At 36.3% G+C, this 22,507-nt stretch overlaps 1 protein-coding gene across 1 annotated transcript in view; it reads right to left on the bottom strand.

Moving 5' to 3' along the window:
- Nucleotides 1-22,507, bottom strand: part of LOC121324875 (follistatin-related protein 5-like) — a 101,925-nt gene that overhangs the window by 18,811 nt on the left and 60,607 nt on the right. The window contains exons 6-8 of the mRNA XM_041267080.1: nt 5,778-5,944; nt 1,583-1,703; nt 780-941 (exon numbers count right to left, since the gene is read on the bottom strand). Coding sequence (XP_041123014.1) covers nt 780-941; nt 1,583-1,703; nt 5,778-5,944 — 450 coding nt within the window. The remainder of the gene's footprint in view (nt 1-779; nt 942-1,582; nt 1,704-5,777; nt 5,945-22,507) is intronic.

The following is a 22,507-nucleotide window of genomic DNA, read 5'->3' as shown; positions in this document are numbered from 1 at the left end:
CCTCCCTCCAAGACAACATTACTGCATGGAAATCATAGCTCTTTAACCCTATGTGAATATTTTAAATGTACAAAGTGACAGAAACGTTTTTAAAGCGGTGAAAACATGGTGGGTGGTTAGGTCTTGAGAATCCATCACTGCTGCTAAAGGGCAAGCTAGGAATGGACACATCAATTCAATACAAATGGGGCTTAGATTATTTATCCTTATTGACCTTGTCAACGTTTATCCCTGCCTCAACCACACGCTCATCTAATAAACGTTTATTGGGAGGGGTGATGACCCATGCTGTGGCAGTCAGTGAGAAATAATTCAAAAAGTAGGATGCAAAATGCTTTTTGATAAATAAACCATAAAAAAATAACTGTTTTTATAATTGGTAACTTTAAAAACAAGTATAATTAAAAATAAATAAAAAAATTAAATAGCATTCTATGTCTTATTCCATAACCCTCATTTTGCATATATAATCCGGTAATATGTTCAAGAAATGTGGTTACAGTACATCACCATCATTGATTGTGTCATGTTTTAGTTTAGTCTGGGTTTTGTTTAACAGCAAATGTATTTCTGTGTATCAAAATTGCATCTGTATGTAGTCTTAAGCCAATATACAGACATCTACATGTTATCTAACTCTACAATACAAATAATTCTGTTAAAGCTGGTTGAAACTAATTGCAATTCTGGTGCAAGAATGTAGAAAGCCTGCTCAAGAAACACAGATCTGAACATGCTGGAACTGGCTAACTATCACGTAAATACAAGTCTTGTCTTACCTATCATTAAGAGCTGTTTTGATATCTTCGGCATGATGTCCATTCCATTCTTTAGCCAGGTGATTTTGGGGTCAGGGATGCCATCAGCGTGGCATTTCAGACTGGCAGATACACCTGGTTCCTGGGCCTGGGTTTCTGGGTACACAATGATCACTGGAGGCACTAGGTGGGGAAAAAACAACAACACAAAACCAGCGTATCAAAACACATTTCTGTAAAATACTTTTAATTACAATTTAAATCAGTCTTTCTGTTCCAATCCAGCCGCCGAACAATTAAATGCAAATCCTACAAAACAAAGCAGATAAGCCAGTTTCCTATTCCTTTGCATTTTCAAGGTAGTTTAGCCTCTGGGAAAAACAGATTGGAAACCAATAGGGTTCTTATCTCTGACTTAATTCAAGCTTTGTTTTTTTTGAGGTCTCCAATGGAGAACAGATCCTGGCAACCATGCATTCTTGCAAATGTATAATGCTAATTATTTTTTATTAAGCTACATGCTTTAGCCATCAGATATTTGATGTTTAAAATATTTATAAATGTCTGAAAAAAAAAAAAATTAACTGGATAAGAAGTGATAGGCTAAGCTGTGTTTCACAGTTACTGCCCTGCAATAAAAAAAAGGTAAGCTTCCCTTTAAGTATTAAGAAGCTATTCATAGTATTAATCTAACTGTATGTTGCAGATAATATTAACAGTGACACATTTTTAAAAGTACCTTCCTGGAACATTTATTCTAAAACAAATTGGCATACAATAAATCATCATTAAAATTAGAGCTGTCATATATGCCAGTTACTAACCATTCACCTGCAGGACATGGGTTTGGTACAAATCCTCATACCCATAAGCATGGCAGGTGTAATTGCCCATGTGGATAGTGGTCACCTTGGTGATATAGAGTGAGCCATCATCTCCAAAATCCTAATTAGAGAAACAGACAACAGGGAGTTGAGACTGGAAAGCAAACAACATTTAAAGAATAATGAAGAATAGATAGACAATGTTTTTAGAATCTGTGGCGTTGCTAGGATTTCTGTACCGTTGGGTCACAAAACCCTAAACTCCCTCGCCACCTGCACAAGTATCATTGCATTAACTGTAAATATTTGATTAACACTTTAAATAATACATTTGTGGATTCAAAGGCATTATAGCGAAAGTTGTAAATGCAGCAATGGGGTCACATCAGACATAATCTTAAAACATTTTACTGTGGGGTCACTTTGGACCCCCAAAAAGACACGCACTTAAAATGACCCTACAAAATGTGTATTTTTTTTTTTTTATCTCATGCTGAACAGGAAGATTAAACATGAAATACATTTTGTGTGATAAATAAAGCCTGGTTCGATGAATGGGCCCATGATCCATCTGGAATTGAATGCTGGACTAGGATTAAGTATGTGTGTGTGACACTTTGGAACTAGAAACTCCTACTGCTGTCTCAAGGCAGATCTCGGATCCTGTCTCATTTTTCACACAAACGTGTCCATGTTTTGTTATTAATATGTGCATTAGCATGTATATAACAATTAAGCAGAAGGTCAGCCTGACAGGAAAAACCTAATTTTACATAATAAAGAGAACCTCTCATTTTGCTTCCTTCCATGTAATTACACGCTATTAAGAAAGATATACACTCATTTAGTTTTTTCACTATGTAATGCATATAAAGATGTTGTTTGAGACGGATAATACTTCAAAAGAGGAATCCTGTTAAATGGAACACAGAACTTGGTAAAAATTGAAAAAAAAAAAAAAATAATAATGTTTGAACATCACAGACTAATTATGTACACATTTTTAAAACCGGGTCCGTCCTTGGTAGGGGGTCTCTCATTATATATTAATTGAATTGCCTTCTTTACATGTGTCTTACTATTGTATGGTGTTTGGAATCCTCATTCTGAGTGCTCCTGCTTATGTTGCTCCACTACAGAACATTCTAATCATGTGAAAATTTAAATGCCACCTCCAGCTATTTACTCTTCAAATGAGTCTCTAAAATCGAAATATTTGCAGCAGTACACAACACTACTTAATTTAGCTGCCATATTTTGTTTTACTGTACATTTTTTTTAGTGTTTTGTTTTACGTTGCACTTTGTATGTTAATGTTTCTTCATGTGCACTGTTCCCTCTCTATAATGAATTTGAAGGTACAGTAAGTTATGACAGAGGAATCTTATATAAGATGTGCCAGTAGCCCCAATTCTGTTTAATGCCTTCAAGCGAGCCACAAACTACAAACTCAAATCACCAACTGACATGTTAATTATAGTCTGTGTAATATATGATAATTGTTTAAAAGAGGCAATACATTTGCCATCTTGCTTGTATAAATGATTCATGATAATCAAGACTTACAAGTACAATATACTGTGTATGCATAATGAGTTAGACACACTTTCTTTTGTTTCTGAGAGTGTTGTCATTCACGCAATCAAGTTGAAGGGAGCAATTTAAGCCCCTTAAAATATGTCCCAATTTCATGAAAAATGATGCAATACCAATATTTAGCATGTAGGAGCACTAATGATAGTGTATAAAACAGGGCATTAAAGTTCACAAATCCATAATATGACCCTTTTCAGAAATGCATTATCAAAGCAGACTGCTTTGGGAACTATATAAATATTTAATGGAGGGTACTGAAACAAAGTACCACATTTCTTTCCATTTCAAAGCAATGGGAGACCAGTGCAAGCACACAAAACCTTTGTTTGCTGAAAATCCAATTAAATATATAGGGCAAATGCTAAGTAACACCAGAGTAATGATACACGAGGGGGATTAAGCACAATGTGCAAGGAAGGAGAATCATGCCCTCATTATTGTCAAGCTTCTCTGCAGCAAAGTGCACAACAATCACCCAACATTCTCTTTTTTTTCATGTTATTACAGTCAGTAAACTATGCTCAAGTTATTTTAGCCGTTTATTTTTGTTGACAGCAATATTATTTTAGTTAGGAAAATACACTACTGTATAGGTTGAAAAAGACGGACCGGTACTGTACATAGAAAACCTAAATATGCACATAGGATGTGTTAAAAAAAAAACAAGATTTACAAAGGCTATTCCGGTTAAGACAGCCTTCATTACTCCATGTGTTCTTCCACACACAACTCACACACACTATATGATCATTAATCACACAGACTACTGTACCATATGTCTTGGGATGAAGCCAGAAGCACCAGTTCACTATGATAGTTCACAGTGCTGAAGACAGTTCCATCAGTTGACAACCATGCTTGTTCCATACCAAACCCCAACTGATAAAGGGCTCTATTTTATTCCATTAAAACCAGCAGGAGCCCAGTGCCTGTATATTCTATAAATATGTGACATCAATTCTGTGATTGAAATGGCGGCCATGCGTTTTGCCAGATATTACATACCAATAATACCAAGCCACAGGAAATGGGGAAGTAGCACATGGTACAGTTTTAATATGAGTAAAATAAGACTCCAGGATGTCCTACAGCAGCTAGACAATGTTTGATTTGCTTTGTGGGGTTCTTTGTATGCAATTGATGTGCCCTGAATATAAAACAACCAACCCCTGTAACTAAAATAGTATAGCAAGCATACCACAGTGCCACCTTAGGATTATTGAGTCCTTATGGAATTTCGAGAATCAAATGGACAGGACGCATTGTTTTACTATTGTCCATTAGTGTGAAATGAAAAACAAAATTTTAGATGTAACATCACACATTTGCAATTCTGACGTTTATAGCTACGAACACTACAGCCTAGCATTTGCAACTACATGCTTCAAACATCTAAATCAAATTTGCACTCACAGGGCCAGTAGTGGTGTCGCCTTGTGTTATAGGATAATTGCACATTTTCTTTCACTAACAACAACTTTATATTTCTAAAATGTAATTCACATCACTAACAGTGTATCAACGTTTTGTTTTTTCAGAGCATTGCAATATGTCCGACACTATAATTTGTATAAGAATGTATGACAAGGTCAGAGCAATGTCAGTACAGCTTCGCTCAGCCAAATGAACGGAATTATCTATACAGTTGAAATAAGCCCTGCTCTGTTTGATATACTGCATTGTGTCAAAAGAAAATTATACCACCTGCAATGCTGCTGTGGATAAAAAAAATAAATAAAAAAAAACACACACACACCATGGTGCAGTGACACCTGACAGGCAATTATTTTTAATGTCACGATAAAAATCTCATTGAGGCAAGCAATGGCCACAAGAAGCAATTAACACAGTAACCCATTCATATTTCCTACAGTCATCCCCTTGCGACCCATGATGGCAGATGCACAATCTTATATTGCAGTGAACAGCAGTACTGTAAAGAGGTCTAAACTTATATTATTGAGCTTCCCTTTTCTTGTAACTGCTGCAGCATCTGCAGTGATCCCTATATCACAACAGGTCCTCGCCCTCTATATCATTTCTGTCTTCAATCATACAGATAACAAACTGCATCCAGGTATAACCTCTTTCCAAAGATCAGAGCACCGAACCCTCAATCATGAGTCATCGTATCCCAATTAAAGGTGATAGTTGGAGAAACAATCAAACAATGGCAATAAGAGAATGTCTTCCCTTGATGGAGTAAACGTTAACGGATCAATGCAGTAAGATGCGTCCATAATGACTGCGAGTCCCCTTTTTACTAGCGTGCCATAACATTTAAGATAATTTCACACAATGTCCATTTAATTGCTAACTTAATTGGCTGCTAATTGCATAATGTACAGTAATGTTCAATATTTGGCTTCTTAAAAAATCTTTCATCAACACATAAAATTACTTCTTCAGTTATTTTAAACACTCAAATCATGACCTATAGACTGCGTAATACCATATGTGCAATATTTTCTCTTGCCCAATAAGTTTCATCAGAACTTCAAGTATATACTGTACTGTGCACAGAACCAATGCATTTCTTCAAATTAAAAATCACGAGCATTATTTAAAATCTAGAAAATGAAGTTAATTTTAAACTTACATTAATGTCTTCTAAATCCAAGAAGTTCAGTACGATTCCATTTCTCTTCCAGATGATCGGAGGCCGCAGTGTTCCTTGAATAGCACAGAACAACACAGTGCTCAGCCCCACTGTTACCGTGGAGATGCTGGTGTTCCGATCCTCGGGGAGACTCAGTTGAACAACCTCTGAAAGAAAGAAACCCCGTTTGTTATTTGCTTTCCTTCAGATTTGTTTTGTTTTAATAAATACAACAAAATAATTTTTAAAAAGTTGTTTTATTTTTTACAGTCTGTGCAAGCCAAACAATTGTGCTTTAACCATATTTTAATATCATTCTTGAATGCAATCCATGTGAAGGACATATAGCAACACATGGAAGTTTAATATGGATTTTTTTACCTGTCCCTTATGTTTGGAATCATGAATGGTTTTGTGTTCTTTTGCTTTAAAATTGAGATTATTTAAAATGTATTTTTTCTAAATGTTACTAAACATTTAGACCTTACCTGCCGACCTTTGTTGTTTTATCATTTAATTATTTATTTTTTTTTGCTGGTTCTGTTAACTAGTAGAAAGATAATGCACCTTTCAAAATGGTGAGATAGTCAGGGGCACTTTGTAGTATTTTAATTGCATGAGACCAGCCTTAACCCAGATAACATGATTATTCCTAAACAACATTACGATTACTGCAAAGATCTGGAGGTACAGTGTCTTTAATTTCCACTTTGATGCCTGTCTGTTCTGCAGGCTACGTGTCCAATCTAAGGAAATATTGCTGATCGCGTCTTTTTAGCACTGCATTTCTCCCTTTGCTGTTGCATGCTGCATGCCATAGGCACTTTTTAATTCCACAATGTGAAAAACTATAATTGAGGGCATTGAAAGAGCAGTTAGAAATAAACTTGCGCAGAGTCAAACACATTGATTTGGCATGGCTGGGAGGCAAATCACATATTAAATGTAAGTTGCCATCAACATCCCTTCCTGCTATTTTATGACTGGCATTAAACTCCTACAATACCAATTATCTGCAGAGAGTAACACTCTTCTCTGTTTGAGATTGATAAATGCAATCATGCCCGCTGTCTCGTTTCCTTGTTTAACAAAAAGGACAAGGGCCATTCAAGCGTCTGCAGCACATGCCGTAAATAATTACCCAGAGTGCACTTTAGCTTTTGGAATAATGCAGGTTTCAGGCGATTGTTGATTTCAGACATCCTTTAATCCCCCCTTCTTAACCTGCGTTATATCTATGTTGAGATTTTGACTGGTTTAACAATATTAAAGTGGATCTGTTCATGCAATGCAGGCTGAGCTGCCGTGTCCGAGCCATTAGCAGATGTCTAATTGTATTTATCTTGCAATAAAATTAGCAAGTAGTCTCAAACCTACATTTGCACTGCTTGCATGAGCTTCAATTGACTGTGAATAGAGACACCCTGTGTATGATTACTGCTGTGTGTTTATTGCACCCAGTAACATTAGTACTGTACATTCCTCATATGCATCCACTTAAGTAGGTATTTCTGCCTTATATGCATGTATAGGCAGTCAGCTGCTTTTATCAAAAAGGACAGGAACCCCTTTTTAAAATTAAATTGGGAGTTATCCAGACTATGAACCACGCAGTGCAGTGCAAGTGGTCAGGACACACAAGGGATGGAGTTATTGTTTTTTTTTTTTTTAACTGGGATCCTCAATTCAAACATAAAGTAATTGTTCAGCCCAAAATACTTCAAAGCATTACCACCAGGAGAATGCAGTTTGGTTCTTTAAAAAGCACTTTACTTCTTAGAAAAGAGAATTGCCATGGGATTGAAGAAGCACTTACAGGAAGACTGTGACAGCAAACAGCATACTGTTACTAGAAAGAAAGCCATATGCATTAAGAGGCACGATTGCTGAAGAACAATATGTATCCTGTAGAGCGCAGTATGCACTATTTAAGAGTTACATTCCTGGGATTTTATAAATGAACAAAGGTGTCCCTCAAGGATTGATGCTTGAACAGCTTTTGTTTACCATCCATGTTGACAGCATGGGAGAAGCTAGAGGTAGCTCCATCATTAAGAAGTCAATATGCTGCATTGTACCAGAGGTACAACATATTCTAAGGCAACCCTGCCACTTTTACACAATCTAGAGATCCAGGGGCAGGTTTCACAAAGCACTGCCAGCACTTAGCAGGCTGCTAGCTAGTAAGCTATCTAATTACTACCTGTTTCAAAAACCAGTATTTTAAGACAGAACATGTAGTAGAAATCCTTTGTACGCAACTCTATGTGCTTAAAGGATAAATGTGTTTTCTTTCTTAAAAAAAAAAAAAAAAAAGTTTAATGGAAGTGAGTTGGATTTAGCAGACTGCTACCTAGAACTGCTTTATGAAACTAGCACCAGCATTTTTACATGTGATTTTGTATATGCCTAATGTCCCTTTATTCATGTTCTCTGTCATTCTCTATTGTTGTTTATGCTTGATCATTATTTTCCATGCTATTCCAGCAAAAATTACATTTTCAACCACTTTTAAAAGCTCTAAATGGCCTCCTCTGCAACCATGGTAACTGTGATTTAGTATATGGAAAAATCTCTCTACAAAATGAGAAGGTAATTTTCCAGGATTAGTGTTAGGGTTAGGAATAGGATTAGGTTGCTGAAATAGCTAGCTACCATGGTAAAAGCTTATTTAAGCAGAAACATAAATAGTGCATGATAAAGAGTATAAAACAGGTAAATTAAATATTATGAAAAAGTAGTTGAAACAAATGATCTCTTTAAAAAATTTGCTAAAAAGCTACAAATATTACATGAAGATCTGAAGAAAGCCATCTCTTTATAGATGTGAATTTAGCACAGTCACGCACAGTACAGTAATAAGCACTCTGCATTCCCTCTGCTGTCTCATTGCCATTCTGCCTTTTCCATTTTATCAGTAACAGAGCTGAAATTAAATTATGAATTACTGCAATTCTACCACATGCTGGGATGCATCACGGTAACTGTTTTTCACTTTTGAACCCCTGTTGATTGCATCCTATGATTACACCATGTAACAATTTTTTTGTTTTATTTTGTTCCTGGGTAGTAAGTGTTATTTCCTAATTGCTTATGCCTCAAAAGTATAGAAAATGGCTATTATTCCCCACAAACTTTGCTTTTGTGACCAGGACAGTGATATTTCAAAATATCACTATTTCCAATGGGAAAACGGGCAAATGTGTGTCTTTTCGTTCACATAAAGTCAGAAAAAAACAACACATGAATCCAAATTAATATGTATTTATACTAAAGTAATACAAAAATGACTACAAAAGATTTAGAAGAGAGTAGTTTTTTGAGATTTGCGATTATACTGTATTTATGCAATTAGCAAAGTTTGTGGGGAATAATAGCCATTTTCTATACTTTTGAGGCATAAGCAATTAGGAAATAACACTTACTACCCATGAACAAAAATTGTGTTACATAGTGTTATTATGCAGGGAATAGAGTAGCCACAATACTGGTGTGCCCAGAATTAAAATCGACAAGTACAGTACTTGTAAGATGCTACCGGTAGGATTGTTACAGAGAAAATAAATATGAAATAAGCATTTCAAAGGCTCATAAGACTAGGAGATTTGCCTCCTCATGGAGCTTCATGTGCTGCCAACCAAAGATCTGGGATGTATTGGTGGACATGTGATGAGTACCAGTGTTGTGCTGTCAGAGAGGTATCTTATCCCTGAAGAAGAGACAATACAAAAATTCTACTCGGGAAACTGAAAGCTGAGAAACGCATTAGGTTTTTTTTTTGCATCCTACTATTACGGCTTCCGGTAGGCACTTGCAATATCATTTTGTAGTTTTGCCGATTAAATGATGTTAAATAAAAGATCTAAATTATGTTCATATATATATATATATATATATATATATATATATATATATATATATATATATATATATATATATATATTTTTTTTTTTTTTTTTTTTTTAATTATGTCTCAATCCTAAAATTCTAGGTGATGCTAAACTTTTGGCCATAGCTGTAGAGAAACAAAGCATATTTAGCATTAATGAAACACCAGTAATTGACATTCAGGGAAATACCAGTTGATCCCTAAAGGTTATTCAATTTTTTCAAAAAGATAGAGAAAATAGATCCTCAAAAGAAGTCAATATTTGCCTTAGGTTTAAATACATTTGAATGTTAATTGACCAGTTAATTGAAAGGATTAAGACAGAACAACAATAAAACTACGTTTTTTTAAAAACAAAAAAAAAAAAAAAAAATATATATATATATATATATATATATACACACACACATAAAAATATACATACATATATATATATATATATATATATATATATATATATATATATACACACACACACACAAACACACACACATATACTGATGCACAATGAAAACGCAAGAGTCTATGTTTTACAGCAATAGCTCATTGGACACATACATAATATTATTTACATTTTAAATAGTGAGCAGATAAGAGACACAGGTTTGTTGATTGAGTAGTATTGTTTCTTGGGATAATACTGAGCTCAAGTCATGTGATTTCAGAAAAAACACCTCGTGCTCAATGTTTGGTATTTGAGTTGTTAAAATTGCCAAAAGGAGTTGATTAAGAATCTGTATAAATAGCAATTCAAAAACACATTATTTTAATTAACGCAAGAACAGGGAAAGATATGATTATGCCCCGTTTGAGTAATGAAGAACGTGTGGTTGCTATCGGCATTATTGAAGGTGGCCTGTCTGTGAGAGAAGCTGCCCGGAGAATGAGATGCTCTGCTTCAACAATTAGCAGACTAGTCCAGAGAAACTAGCCTTGTGAGGGACAGGCCACGTTCTGGAAGGCGGATGGTCATCACACTGGCCCAGGACCGTTATGCTGACTGTTGTGTTGTTCAAGCCAACCGCTGGGGCAGTGGAAGTGTGACAATGTGGGGAGGAATCTCCATTAACACAAAAACACACCTGATGCAGATTGAGGGCAACTTTACTGCTCAGCGATACACTGTCGTGACCAGCTTTTTCTCCTGACCTGAGTCCAATAGAACATCTGTGGGACGAAATCTCCAGTGCCAGCCGCAGGAGACAACCACGACTAGCCAACCTTCGTTAGCTAGCTGCAGCTGCACAGGAAGAGTGGAGGAACATCCCACAGCAGTCTATCCAGATGCTGATCAGGTGCATGCATCAACCCATACATATAAATACATATATACACATCGCCTTAACTGAAATGCATGCTGGCACTGAAGCGCTATAGTGGCCGTGGATTGAAAGTCAGCATCCCACATGACTGTATATTGGACGTGTTGGGCATTTTTGTCATTGGTGCTGCACGCTTTCATTTTTTTCAAATACAATAGCAGTTCAAGAACGAGGTAGTAATTGGAGTCTGGAAGAACTTAAGGAATTGTTAACTTTACGGGCTGGCAAGGAGGTGAATTCGCAGGTAGAAGGGACTCTGCTTTTGCCTGAAGAGCTGGATCACCTTCTTTGCAATACAATACACAACCTAGATTGTGCCTGAAGCTCCTGCAGTTTGACACTTAGTAGGTTGTTACATTGTATGATATAACTGAAAATGAAAAGCAAACAAAATGCAGCCAAATTTACTACTTCTTTGTGATTTTGTTTGGTTTACATTGCCATGAAAGTTGACTGACAAGTTTGAAAGTTGTACTCACATGATCCTTTTTGTGTGAAAGGGTTACAACAGTATTATACCGGCATTGATTGTGCAATTTCTTTCTGTGTGAATGGGTATTTTAAAGAATTTCTGAATTCTCTCTGGAGACGGCTCAGTACCGGCATTTGTGTGTGAAAGGGGTACTAGAATAACTGCACCAACAGGTGTCAAAGCATCACAGTGAGACTGAAAAAAAAGCAAGGGGTGACATAAGCTTTGTGCAGCTTCTGAATTTTAGACTACATAAAAGAACAAAAAGATACCTTTACATGTAAAAAAAGTATTCTCCAAGATACTGTATGTGGCATAACCATAACTACACATGTTCATGTATCTGTCTGTTCATAGCAGAGTTTAGCTTTGTTGACAATGGTGAATGTGTTGGTAATGCTAAAATAGTTTGCTAGAGGTGCCTTTGGCATAAGTAGAGTTGCTAAGGTAATTTGGCCTTAGGTGTAGAATGATAAGGCATGTGCGGAAATGTATAGGAAAGAAGGACAAATATGGTAAACAATTAACCACAATACCCTTATAAGAGGGAGTAGTTAGTGATTGGTTGTACTTGAATGGAATAACAGCTGAATAACTAATTTCTATTGAAAATTGGTGAGATAACAGGAGCAAACTGCAGTCACATACAGTACGCTTTGAGCCTGCCAGAGTTTAAAAGACCAGACATAAAGGGATACTCAGACAGAAGCTCCAATACCTCAAGGATCATCATGGACCATCAATGTAGCATCTGAGGCTGTTTCTGCAGAGGTTAATATAACTTGATTAATTGCCTATCTCTGTTAATACTAGTGGCATGTATTGAATCTAAACAATAATGTTCAATGTAGAATGTAATGTGGTTATTTGGATCTAATACATGGTAAACATTGTTACAATTTGAAACTTAGTCTGGTCTCATCCTATAGTGTAACAAAGTAGTTAATTCCATGTTTACCTTAATTCATAAATCTTACATTAGTACAGTAATATAAGACCTGTGTTACTATTAATATGGAGATCTTACTGTGCTGTTCTAAACTGCAAAGCTAAATAATACAGGTGTCTACGATATTAACAGCACATGCAAAACATGCATAATAAAGTTTTCAGCAAGAAATAGGTCAATTCTATTTGTCTTGCTCTGGGTATGTTGTTGATTTTCCTCTCAGCTGGGACGTATAGATTTGCTGAGTTCTGTTTAACACAAGCCTGATGCCGCATGCAATGTAAACGCTGTTCTTAATAGAAACATGAATATTTTAAAGTGTAATATCAAATGGAGCTTTGGCTCTCCTTTTAAATGAAATACCATATCTCTCATCTTAAAATAATGGATTAAAGGTGCCCTAGATATTGTATCGTAGATTTTTTTCATCATGGTTGATGTCAAAATGCATGGCTGACTTTCTGTATGCTTGTACTGTGACTGAAAGGCAACCTGCAGGTTATGCCGAAAATAATGCATTCTTTAATTAAGATGACTTGCTACGCACTGGGCCTGAAAATGGAGCACGAATTCAAAATGTATGAAATTATTTTTTTCCCCCTGTTTATTACGGCCTAAAACACCACTGACTTTGTCCACAGATATAGTCCAAAAAGAACTAGAATCCAGAATGCAAATCTAGCCAATATATTAAAAGTTGGTTTTCTAGTACAGTTTTGTCAACAAAAACTATGAATGCAGTTTTGAGCGGTTATATAATATTAAGCTAAACATAACAATACACTAGTGTAACCCAGGACCAATCAATTATTTGCTTACAAACTCAATTATTTTGCTCACAAAGTTGTTCCAAAGGCCACCGAGCACATGGCTTCAAGGCATGAGCTTCATCAGTAATCAGTCTCACACAATCAGAGAAGATAAATCGGAACAGAGGGTTTAATTCACAAATTGATTTCAAAATCTGATTGTGTTCTGTGATTACATAAAAGGTCCAGATTTCATGCTGTCCTTTCTGTGTCTCTTATGCTGATTTGTTGGCATGCTCAAGTGAGAACCCTTAATATGAAGATTGATAACTTGCTTTTATTTTCTGTTTCCGCATTTGTAACTACAGCAGACAAAACATTTGTAGCTGGGAATGCTGCTAATGATTTTCAATATTTTTGCTATGTTGCTCTTAGTAATGTAATATATAACCCATCCTACACACAAAGGAGGCAGCCACATCGGCACAGAACAATGTATTGCTCATAGTGGGCCTGTGCAGTGCCTCGTAGACCTGGCAATCTGTGTGCTAAGAGAGTTTACATTATTGAGGAATCCAATTGGAAAGATTGAAGTTACAATAAATCAGATAACACCAGTGCCAAAACTCATTACACAGACAGAGTGCTGAATTAGGCTGATAAGTCCCTGATAGAGCAGAACACAACTGTTGTAGACTTCCTATTTTTTGTTATTTTTTAAATGTTTTTTTTTTGTTTATTGTTAATAGAAAAGATCACAAGTTATAACCATCTCCCTCCAAATCCTTCTTTATAAATCATTCAAACTCATACTAGAGATATGGCTGCGGGTCTGCAGCAGCTGCAGATATTGACTAGTGCCTCTCTTGATCAGTTATAGACATACTAAACCTGCTGTGTGATTTGCTTTCATTTTCATATGGATTAATCTACTTTGAGTTTATAATTCTCTTTAAAGTGTGCCTTTTAACTGAACGGTATGCTTTCAATTTTGAAACTTTAAACCTCTTGCCCAGGCTATTTTCTAAATAAGCAGTATATCCCAAGAGATAAAAGAGTTAGCATTGATCGATTTAATGGATATTGTCCATTGCTAAAGGAAAAGGCGCTGGAACATCCATATGCTAAATGGAGAAAAGTATATAAATGGAAATGATTGATATAATGTGACATTTATATTCCAAGGGATGGAGGAATGTTTATTGAAAAGCATCAGGCAAGGCTCAAGGTAGAAATTATAGGTTATGATCCCCTGGAAAGTGACTCAAATAGAACAACTGGGAACAGGCATCTTTAGAGTCTATGGGTCGTATATGAATAATACATAGGCCAGTCACAGCATATACAGGTAGAATATTGTGTTATAATACATGGATAAGTACTAGAATTGCATCTCAGCTCAATGAGACAAAGTCATAATTTAGCAATGTTATGTCAAAATGTCATAATTAAGTGATGTGATGGTACATCGTTCTCGTGGTTTATGGTGTCACCAGAACCCCTCGATGCAATTCTAGCCTTGTAATTCACTGCAGCCCATCTATTATTCTGTATAGAATGTACAGGACACAGTAGATTTATATTCTTGGAGGTTACCTCTCCCCAGGGTACTTTTAATCCTGTACAAACAAATTAAAAACAAAAAGTACTATACTGTTAAATATAAAGCTGCATTTAAGTTAAGGTTTAGCCCCCTATTACACAAATCAGAAAGTATTGTCTATTGCGTTTCCAGAAGGAATTATAACAGGTTCATAACGAGAAACAGAGACAGTTTATGATAAAGAAAATTGTGCGCAACTAGTTCAAACGGGTGGAACAATTTCTGTTGAAAGAATGGTACAGAAACCATGGTGTAAGCCCTAAGGATTATTCAAGCTAGTAAACACATCAGTCAAGTATGGGTAAGTTGGCTGTGCAGTGTAAAAAGCAGTTTTGTTATATGCTACACCACTTTCAATAAGAATGCATCAGAATTTCCTAAACATCATAACGCATTCACAATGTTGGAGATATGGAGGCAACATTACCTTTGCTTTACCTGTAAAGTGTATAGCAGTGACACATTTGATTATGAATGATCTGTAATAAAGAAATATGCAATTACATCTGCTTTATAAAATACTTAAATGCTGAACTGAAAACATGCTTAAGAAAACCAGCTTCTTACAGTCCAGAATGTACGTGCGTTTCCAGTTCATTATCCCCATCACTTAACATGGCAGCTCAATAGTGGAACATGAACCTTTTCTGAGTGATTTAACAGCAGTTTAATGGTATGTTAAAAATTAACAGTGACCCTATATAATAGACGTTCCACTGACAGATTTAAAGCCTTCCAGCTGCTTCCTAACACATCCCCCTAAATCACTGTAACGAGCACTCGGAACTTACATTTAATCAGTCTCAGAAAGACTACATTTATAATAGTAAAAAGATGAGATTCCACTGTAAAATCCTTACCTAACCTTCCCAGTGTGCATCGGATTGACTACACAATGACTGGTGCTGGAAATGGCTGTCTACTCCCAGTTTGACATGTTACCTTACAAATTATAAGTTGGACACATTTAAATTAATTTTTCTGAGTTTGCAATTCTGGAGGGTGCAGTAAAACTGGATACTAGCTACCACTAGTTAATGTTCATTGATTTAACAGTAATCAGTAAATAATCATTAGAAGGGTGTGCTGGGGAGCAAAGGTTTTGGGCTTTTCAAGAATAGGCATTTCATAAACATGAAGGTTTAAAGAGTAAGTAGTGGGAGTTCCAAAAAATGTAACGTTATGCACCCCCCCCCCCCCCATGTTGCTACAACTGTTTAAATAACGTACCTGTCATTTTTCTTTTCACTGTTAACATCCTGTCAACTTTTTACACTTAGAGCTTTAAAGTCGGTTTCAATCAATGAAACCTCTAATAGAAGGACATACTTTTACAGGGATGTAAATAAGACCCCCATTGCATAGCAGTTTGACCCATTCCTGGTTTTGCTACGGGTTTAATCACGACACACACCTGAACTTGTTACATTTAAAATGGGTTAAACCTCTGTACAATAGGAGTCTTATTTCCACCCCTGTCTTATATAATGTATTGTACCAGTTTGCAATAAAATGGTACCACAAAAAGAAAAAAAAAACTTGGCTACTGGCAAATTCAAAAAAGCTTACAATTTAACAGATGAATGTATCCAACTTATTGCTCACAAAGGGCTCCGGTGAGAGTAACTCGGAAAGCATCTGCGTTAGGTGCTCGTATCACAGATGTTGCAAGCAGAAGACTTGCTCTGTTGTACACTGGTCCCCGAAGTTAGTTCATACAGGGCTATATCCATCTGCTGCCTAAAAAGTGCAGACTGCTCTCACCCTTGTGAATTGATTGGAGTTAGGAAAGTGTAACCTGGTTTGCATAATTTCTGGGTTTCAGTAAGTTTTTACTGAAGTTTTTACTGATTTTGACACTTGCTTTCTTTTTTCAAATACAAAAGCTAGATGAGTTACAAGCCCACAGGGATGCTGATGCTGCTTCGTCTTAGTAGGATTTCAGCTGCATTAAACCTTATCAACTGATGCAAAGCCAGCTGGTGGTTCCAAGTAATTTCCCCTCTAATGGACATCTTTCTGCTGAAAAAAAGCATAGCAGAGCCGATCCTTTGTTACAATGAAGAAAAACAAAATACCATTTCAGTTGAGCAAAATAGCTATATCCCAGATCAGCTCTTGTCAATGTCCTTTTCTTGTCCTAGCTACCCAGCAAAGGTGATCAGATAGGGATTTCAGATGCATTCATTACATTCACAATAGCTTCATAGCCTAATTTGGACCACACCACATCTACACTACTGATAAAGGAAGATCTGCCTATTCGTATTATTATCTTCTTCTAATTTTTTATTTTCTTTTTTTATTTTCTCCCAATTTAGAGTATCTAATTATTATTTAGGCTCAGCTCACTGCTACCACCGCTGTGCTGATTCGGGAGCGGCGAAGACAAACGCACGCTGTACTCCGAAGCTGCTTTTCAAACTGCAGACTCACCATTTAGCTACCTCAGAGCTACAGCGTCGGAGGACAATGCAGCTCTGGGCAGCTGACAGACAGGAGCCCAGCCAGACTACAGGGGTTGCTGGTGCACGGTGAGCTGAGGGCACCCTGGCTGACCTAAGCCCTCCTCCACCTGGGAGGCGCTCGGCCAATTAGTGCGCCGCCCCCTGAGAACTCCTGTCCATGGTCAGCAATGGAATAGGGCGCATCCTGCACTCCACGCGGAGTGCCTTTACCAGATGCGCCACTTGGAAGAACCCCCATTATTATTATTTTTATTAATTTTTTTACAGAACAATAGAATAGAATAGATACAGTATTTGAATCTTGTTTTTGGTTCTTGAATATCAGTTTGGAATTCACAAGTACAGAAGTGTGTTTTACAAATAAAATGACATGAGAAGTGCAAGCAGTAATACATGTGTATGGCTCAGATGAAGCATACAACTATGTATTAGGGTTGTTTGCAGTCTGGTAATCTATTTTCTTTTTTTTTTTTTTTTAACAGATGAAAATCTGTACAAATCCCTGTACATTTACTAAGTGGTTAAACCTCCCTCTTAAAATCTTTACCAATTTATGCACTGCATATATTGGTTATCTGGTCCATCAGTTATATGTTAAAAACCTTATAATACTTCCTCCCTAATTTCTATGTCCTGAGGAATGCAGATTGGATTGTAAAGGTTTATGTTAAACAAGGGCTGGAGTGTATGGAATGATCCTAGGCATCCATCCATTCAACAGAATCAGTGATTCCTGGAGCTCTGTATAGTTAATTTGCTATGTCCAATAAGCTCTTCCATTATAGCCTGATTTTTAAAATGGCTTGCACAGGGAATTAATGGAGAGCCAACAAGAAACAATGGATGTTAATTTTCTGGCCAGTTGCAGTCATTACCAGCACAGAGCCGTGAAAAGGTGGGCTGGGCTAAATAAGTAATACAAGTAAATAAAGCTTCTGTCGCAGGGATTCTTTGATATTCTATTTTTTAATTTTTTAAAAATGTTTTGTAAATGGTAATAGGCACCTAAATGTTGATTCTATTAAGTAATAAAGAAAATGAAGGTCTGTTTAACCAGTCTCTACCATCAGTGCCCACCACGGGTTAGGGAAATGCAGACATAGTAAAACAACACTATATGTATGAACATTGAATGCGCTGTCACTGTGGTATTTAATCTCTCAGTTGAGATAGATCAGAGGAAATCAACTGAAATAAGAGATGGCAATGTTCTGTCACAGACTTTCATCCCTGTTTCCTCCAAACTTCATCAGATGATATTCCCTAGGAAGGGCTTTACTGGCAATATGTGGAATACCACTTAAATACCACTGTGGAATACCACTTAAAACCCGCAAGGCCTTAACACCATTTAAATGACACTAAATACTAAAATACACTAAAATGTGAATTAAATCACTTTTACAATTACATACTGAAATGCTATATTTATTCTTTGTAAAAGTGCTATTCATCTCGTACTGCTTTTTTTACACCTCTCTTCATTTCCAGCATATTTTTACTCAGCTTCTTTTGCCCACATTCTGTACCAAACCATTTTGAAAAACACATAATTTCATTATGTCAATTTTTCTTGCAGAATAGACTTCTTGATCACTGGCTAACTTTTTTTCTACTAACGTCCTAACAGCAATGGCCCTCTTTACTTAAGCTCTTAAGCTCGCAAGCTGTAAGTATTCTCTGAGGTTACAAAGTGCCATGCATTTAATAGTTCCTAAGGCTAAGAATAGTTTTTTTTGCTTCACTATGGAACACATGTCTGTTGAAGTATAGTTTGAAAATTATTAAGTTTTTGGGCAAATAATTATGTGGTTTAAGTGTGTAATGATTTTCAACATATTTGATGTGTAATAGCTCTGCAGGTTTGTAATTTCTAAATAATGCCAAGTATAAAACGATAACAGTATGCCATGATACTCCACAAACAAAATTTTCCAAAATAATAAAAAAAAAAAAAAAAAAAAAACACACACACACTTCTATAACGCATACTGCACAATTGTGCTATCTCTATGTAATCAATTGCAAATTTTTCCTTTTTCTCTACAGTAGATGAAAAAAAAACATTTTTATCTTTAGGTCCAGATGTTAATTGTCAACCTAACACAACCTGTCAGACAATACACAAAACAAATACTTCTGCACACCTTTTTTTATCCGACACTCAAAACAACAGCTTAAAGTCACACACAATGCCTATAATGTCATGAGGATATTATTATTATTATTATTATTATTATTATTATTATTATTATTATTATTATTATTATTATCAGCAGACGCCCTTATCCAGCAACTTATATAAAATATCACAACATAAAGTATCACATTACAGAGTATCATATTACAGATACAAGCAGTTATAAAGTACAGTAAAATCAGTAGAAAAGGTCAAATTCAAATAACAAAATAAAGATTAGAGTAAGTAATTACATTTACGAGTGAATTCAACTAAGTGCAGTTAAACTTATAGTAAAAATATTTACTTATACAAGTAAATTCCATTAAGAGCATGTAGTAAGTATGTTAAATGGATAAGAACGATTTCAAATAAGAGTAATTACAAAAAACGTGAATACGGATACCTATAACAGTAAAATCATGTACAAGATAGAGGAAATTGTTATAAATACAAGCAGTAGTAGAATACAGCAAAATATGGAGCAGTTCAGTACAAGTACAAGATGATGCAAGTACTTGTACAATTTGGTGCTATAGTCCAGTATAGCCCATAGTTTACAGATGCTGTCAGAACAGATGAGTCTTGAGGAGGCAGCAGAAGGTGATCAGGCTTAGCAATCCTGCTATCCATTGGTAGGTTGTTCCACCACTGATGGGCAAGGGTGGAGAAGGACTAGCGATCTGGAAGCAGGGGGGGGGGGGGGGGGGGGGGGGGGGGTGTACAGCTAATCTTCTGGTGGTGGAGGAGCGGAAGGGGCGTAGGGAGAAATAATAGCATGGAGGTAGGAGGGAGCAGAAAGGTCGAGACAGCAGTAGGAGAGTACAAGTTTTGAATTGGATATGAGCGGTGATAGGGATCCACTGTAAGGAGCAGAGCAACGGTGTAGTGTGGGAGAAACGAGGAAGGGAAAAGACAAGGTAGGGAGCACAGTTTTGGCTGAGCTGGTGAACAGATAGCAGAGGCAGGGAGGCCAGTTATCAAATCAAAAAATCATAAAAGTGAAACTTTTGCTTAGCTGTGATTCAGGTAACATGCTTTTGGTCACTGTCTTTTGAGCCTTTCAGAACCTGACTGCAAGGCTGAGGACACACAAAGCCACTTTGTATCTTTGAACTTGGTTTCAGGAGACTATGTTTCAAGGCTGGTTCAAGAGACTAGGTTTCAAGCCACTGCATGACACCTGGGGAGTCTTGGGGTTTAATACAGCAAAGTTGTAGCAAACTAGGTCTGCCAGAATCCTGGAACCAGGTTTAAGCCACTGTTACTGAAAAAGTGTATTTGTATATGCATTTTAGAATGTGGTACAGGGCAGTAGCACAATAGAGACATCCACTATTCAAGGGAGTGAGAGTACATTAAAAATAAATGCTGTATATTCTGCATGGCTGATTAAAAAAGGGGCCTAATAGCCCCTGAAGGAATGAACTGAAGACCTGTGACAGAGATTAATAGAATCACTGTATGTGCCTTAGAAAAATCCCCAAAAATGTACTGTTCTCATTACATTTACTCATCTCATTTGTTAGAAAGTCATGTACCAAAGAGAAAGAGCTAAAAAGTCTGCTGTGCATCTCCATCCTACCCCTCGGGGGGAAAAAGCGACTGTTCTAACTATTTCAGAAGCATTTCTGGCCAAGAGAGCAAGACCAGAAGATTTTTTATGGCACTTACCAGCAGGAGATTTGAGATGGGAGTATGAATATTACAAAAGGAAAAATCTGTTGAATTTGTGAAAGCTTTACATCTCTAAAGTTCTGAGCTAATTGGGTTCACAGACCAAGTTCTATTATTAAAATACTCTTCTGTACACATGTATACTTGTAAAGCATGTTCTGTTTAAGCACTTAAACTTTATTTAAAAGTTTTTTTTTTTTTTTTTTAAACTTCTATAATAATGGCATCATATAATTTGCCTATTATTTTGCTACAGATTTCTATATATTGCAGGGTCTGGTTCCTTTTGTGGAGAAATAGTATTTCCAAGAAACTAAAAGAGGTACAAAACCAATATAATCCTCTACATAAAAAAGCTTTTTGTTGTTAATATATGCATTGTATTCCAAGGCAGAAAAATACATTTAGGTAGCAGATAGCAGTATATGAGGTAGTTTGCAGTTAGTGAAAATTTGTACTGGCATATATAGCTTTAGATTGGGTACAAAAAAAATCATATCTACAGCAATACAGAGCCATCACAGGGGTATTATTGCTCAGTGGCAACACTTGTTAGCAAATCATTTGGGTCATGTGAAAATAGTAGTTGTTTAACTCCACACTAAATATTACCTACATCATATTATTCACCAATAATACTGGCTTTGAGCATTTTGCAAAACAGACTGCCCTGTTGAACTGTATCGCACTTCAAATGATAAGGACACAATTACACCGTGCTGTGACTTGCAGCAGGCAAGAAGTTGAAGCAGGCCTTTAGTTCAAAAGTAGGGAGTATGCACTGCCTTTTAATAACTGTTTCCACTGAGCAAAATATTCAAGCACAAAATATAGAGGAATGGAAGTACAGCAAGGATCACATTGCAGAGCAGATGAATCATTCTAGATTTTACAAGGGTTTGACAAGGACCTAAGCTCTTTCAAATGACCGTGACCAGCCAACTGGTCTGCTATAAGGAGATGCTTTTCCAAAACTGCTAGCAGTCTGCTATTTGGAGTGGAGTTATTTACCTAGAGGTCTGCAATCTGGGTTAATGAGTTACCGGCTATAGGTACCAAGCTCAGATGTGTATAATTTAGCTTATTGTAAAGTCTAGAACTGCCCTGGTACTAGAATTTGAACTGAAGGGGGAAAATAACCTAGATATTTTATATATAGTATGTACATTTAATTATATTACGCTCATTGGAACTGGAGGTAGGTGAACACATATAACTTCAGTGCAGTATCACTGTGACTTAAGTATCACCAATGTAAAGAGTAACATATTTTGAAACAACGGCCCATGCTAAATGTTCTTTGTAATTATTGTGTTGCTTCCCATCCCTAATAATTATGCATGTGATACTGACATCCTATCTTGAATGTCAGTGTTGTTTGTGTTTAATTAAAAAAAGGATAGCAGCAGCTGCTGAGAGCAG

The sequence above is a fragment of the Polyodon spathula genome, chromosome 12 (assembly GCF_017654505.1).
Source record: "Polyodon spathula isolate WHYD16114869_AA chromosome 12, ASM1765450v1, whole genome shotgun sequence".
Lineage (NCBI taxonomy): Eukaryota > Metazoa > Chordata > Actinopteri > Acipenseriformes > Polyodontidae > Polyodon > Polyodon spathula.
The sequence above is the reverse complement of the archived record's forward strand: the minus strand, read 5'-3'. Positions and strand labels throughout refer to the sequence as shown.